Genomic DNA, 1,922 nt, shown 5'->3' with positions numbered 1-1,922 from the left:
CAGCGACGGCAAGACGTGCACGTGATGGGTGCGTGGGGGGGGGGGGCGATGGGATCTTCACTGGCGGCATCCTTGGGGGCGCACGCGAAATATCTTAACTTGCCAAAATATTTATCAAGAAAATCATGGAGAGAAACTTTCTAAGGAGGAAAATTTCTGAGTGTCCTAGACTCCTAACTCGAAATATTCCTTATGATCATCTATTGTTCAGAAACATTCTCGCTGAAGATTCTCCTCTTCTTGAGTTTTTATATTCTGATGAAGAGTCGTACGTGTACCTCAAATACCGAGAAATCATCAACCAGCGTGATGGTGGCACACATGTTGCGTGCGACCTGCACCCTGCATTGACATTCCAGATTGAGATTGAAAATCATGTACTGTACAAAGATTCACACAAATGGAGGTGCCAAATGAACACCATCTCTCGTACAAACTAGTAACAACTCCCATGGTACATGGCACATGCCCCGATTATTTCACCAGCAGATGCAGCAGCACAAAACCCAAGCAATACAACACGTACGGGGACGGGGGTGTGTGTGTGTGGCTCTACCCTCACGCCACGACGCCATCGTCGTAGGAGCAGTGGTCAACGACGGCCTCAAGCTTGTACGGCGCCGCGTCGGTGGCGAGCCACTGCTCGACGGTGAACAGCTGCTGCGCGCAGCCCCTGTGGGGGCCCGTGACGGTGACCTCCACGTAGTTGCAGTACCAGCCGTGGTGGTCGCCGGAGCCGTCGGAGGTGACCCGCATCCGGCACGGCGTGGACGCCAGGCATGGGCCGCGGCCGCTGAAGATGTCCAGGTTCCCGCGCTCGAAGTAGGAGTGGCCCTCGTACATCAGCCCGCCCCACGCCGGCAGGTCCGTCATCTCCACGCCGTCGTAGTTGTCCGCGGTCGTCAGCTCCAGCGAGATCCTCGCGTCCGTCCCGGCCTTCCAGATCGACCCTGTCCGCACGTACACCGTGTACACGCACTGGTTGCTGTCGTCGCCGACCACGGCGCCCCTGGTCAACTGCAGGTCGAAACGTCGAGGCGCCCGATGAGTACGAGCCAAACAGTAATCATGCATGTCAAGAGGAGAGGGAGGGTGGTCACCTTGATCGAGGTCGGGAGGTCGCGGCCATGCGCGAGCGCAGCAGCAGAGGCCGCGACGGCGAGGAGCAGGAGAGCGGCGCTGAGCCGAGCCATAGATGACGGCTCAGAGTGCGATCGAGCTGTTGGTGTGATCTGCAGAGATATGGGGAATGGGGAGTGGATGATCGTATAAAAAGGAAGTTGTGCGAGCTGTGCAGCTTTTTTCCAGTTCATTTGAATCCTGTTTTTCAAATGCAGGCGACGTCCTGGACTGGGCCGTGCCACCTGTTCAGCATTCGCTGACGTGGCAGCGAATGTTCTTCCGAAAGTAAACGAGATGTCCCAGTTGGAGCACTGGGATTTGGAAGAAAAAATTGTCGCCGATGTGAACTGATGAACAAATGCAAAAGGAAATGAAATGGGTTGTAATGAACTTGTGTGTTTTCGTTGATCAAGAACTCAGGTATTTATACAAGGTCTCTCGTCTATTCAGGGTGTCTGTAAAGAAGACGTCCGTAGTGTCAGACATGTTCGTACGACGCTTTAGGCCTTAGGGGAAAAAGGCAACCGTCTCTAGAGGTTACGATCTATTATGCTACATTCGGCATCGCTGCAAGAGTAGACTGTATATATCCATCTCCTTCAGTTGTTGTCATGTTATTCATGTTACGCCACGTTTGTGAAATCTTGACCTCCCATCTTCTTCCCCGAGGCCTCCTCTCTAGTGCCCCATAGATCTAGGGATTTCCACCTTGATTGGAGGGCAATTAGGAGGGAGTTTGGGATTCATTTTAGGAGTTCCTCGTCAAGGACCCCCATGGACTCGGGCCGGGTTTTGCATTT

General features: G+C 53.6%; 1 protein-coding gene across 1 annotated transcript; it reads right to left on the bottom strand.

The window, feature by feature from the left end:
• Positions 1-558: 558 nt before the first annotated feature.
• On the bottom strand, positions 559-1,193 carry LOC124690689 (PLAT domain-containing protein 3-like). Its single transcript, XM_047224045.1, has 2 exons — positions 1,101-1,193; positions 559-1,017 (listed from the first exon to the last, which is right to left on the bottom strand). The coding sequence occupies exons 1-2, from the start codon at positions 1,191-1,193 to the stop codon at positions 559-561; spliced, it is 552 nt and encodes a 183-aa protein (XP_047080001.1).
• Between the last annotated feature and the right edge of the window lie 729 nt (positions 1,194-1,922).

The sequence above is a fragment of the Lolium rigidum genome, chromosome 2, assembly GCF_022539505.1.
Source record: "Lolium rigidum isolate FL_2022 chromosome 2, APGP_CSIRO_Lrig_0.1, whole genome shotgun sequence".
NCBI lineage: Eukaryota > Viridiplantae > Streptophyta > Magnoliopsida > Poales > Poaceae > Lolium > Lolium rigidum.
The sequence above is the reverse complement of the archived record's forward strand: the minus strand, read 5'-3'. Positions and strand labels throughout refer to the sequence as shown.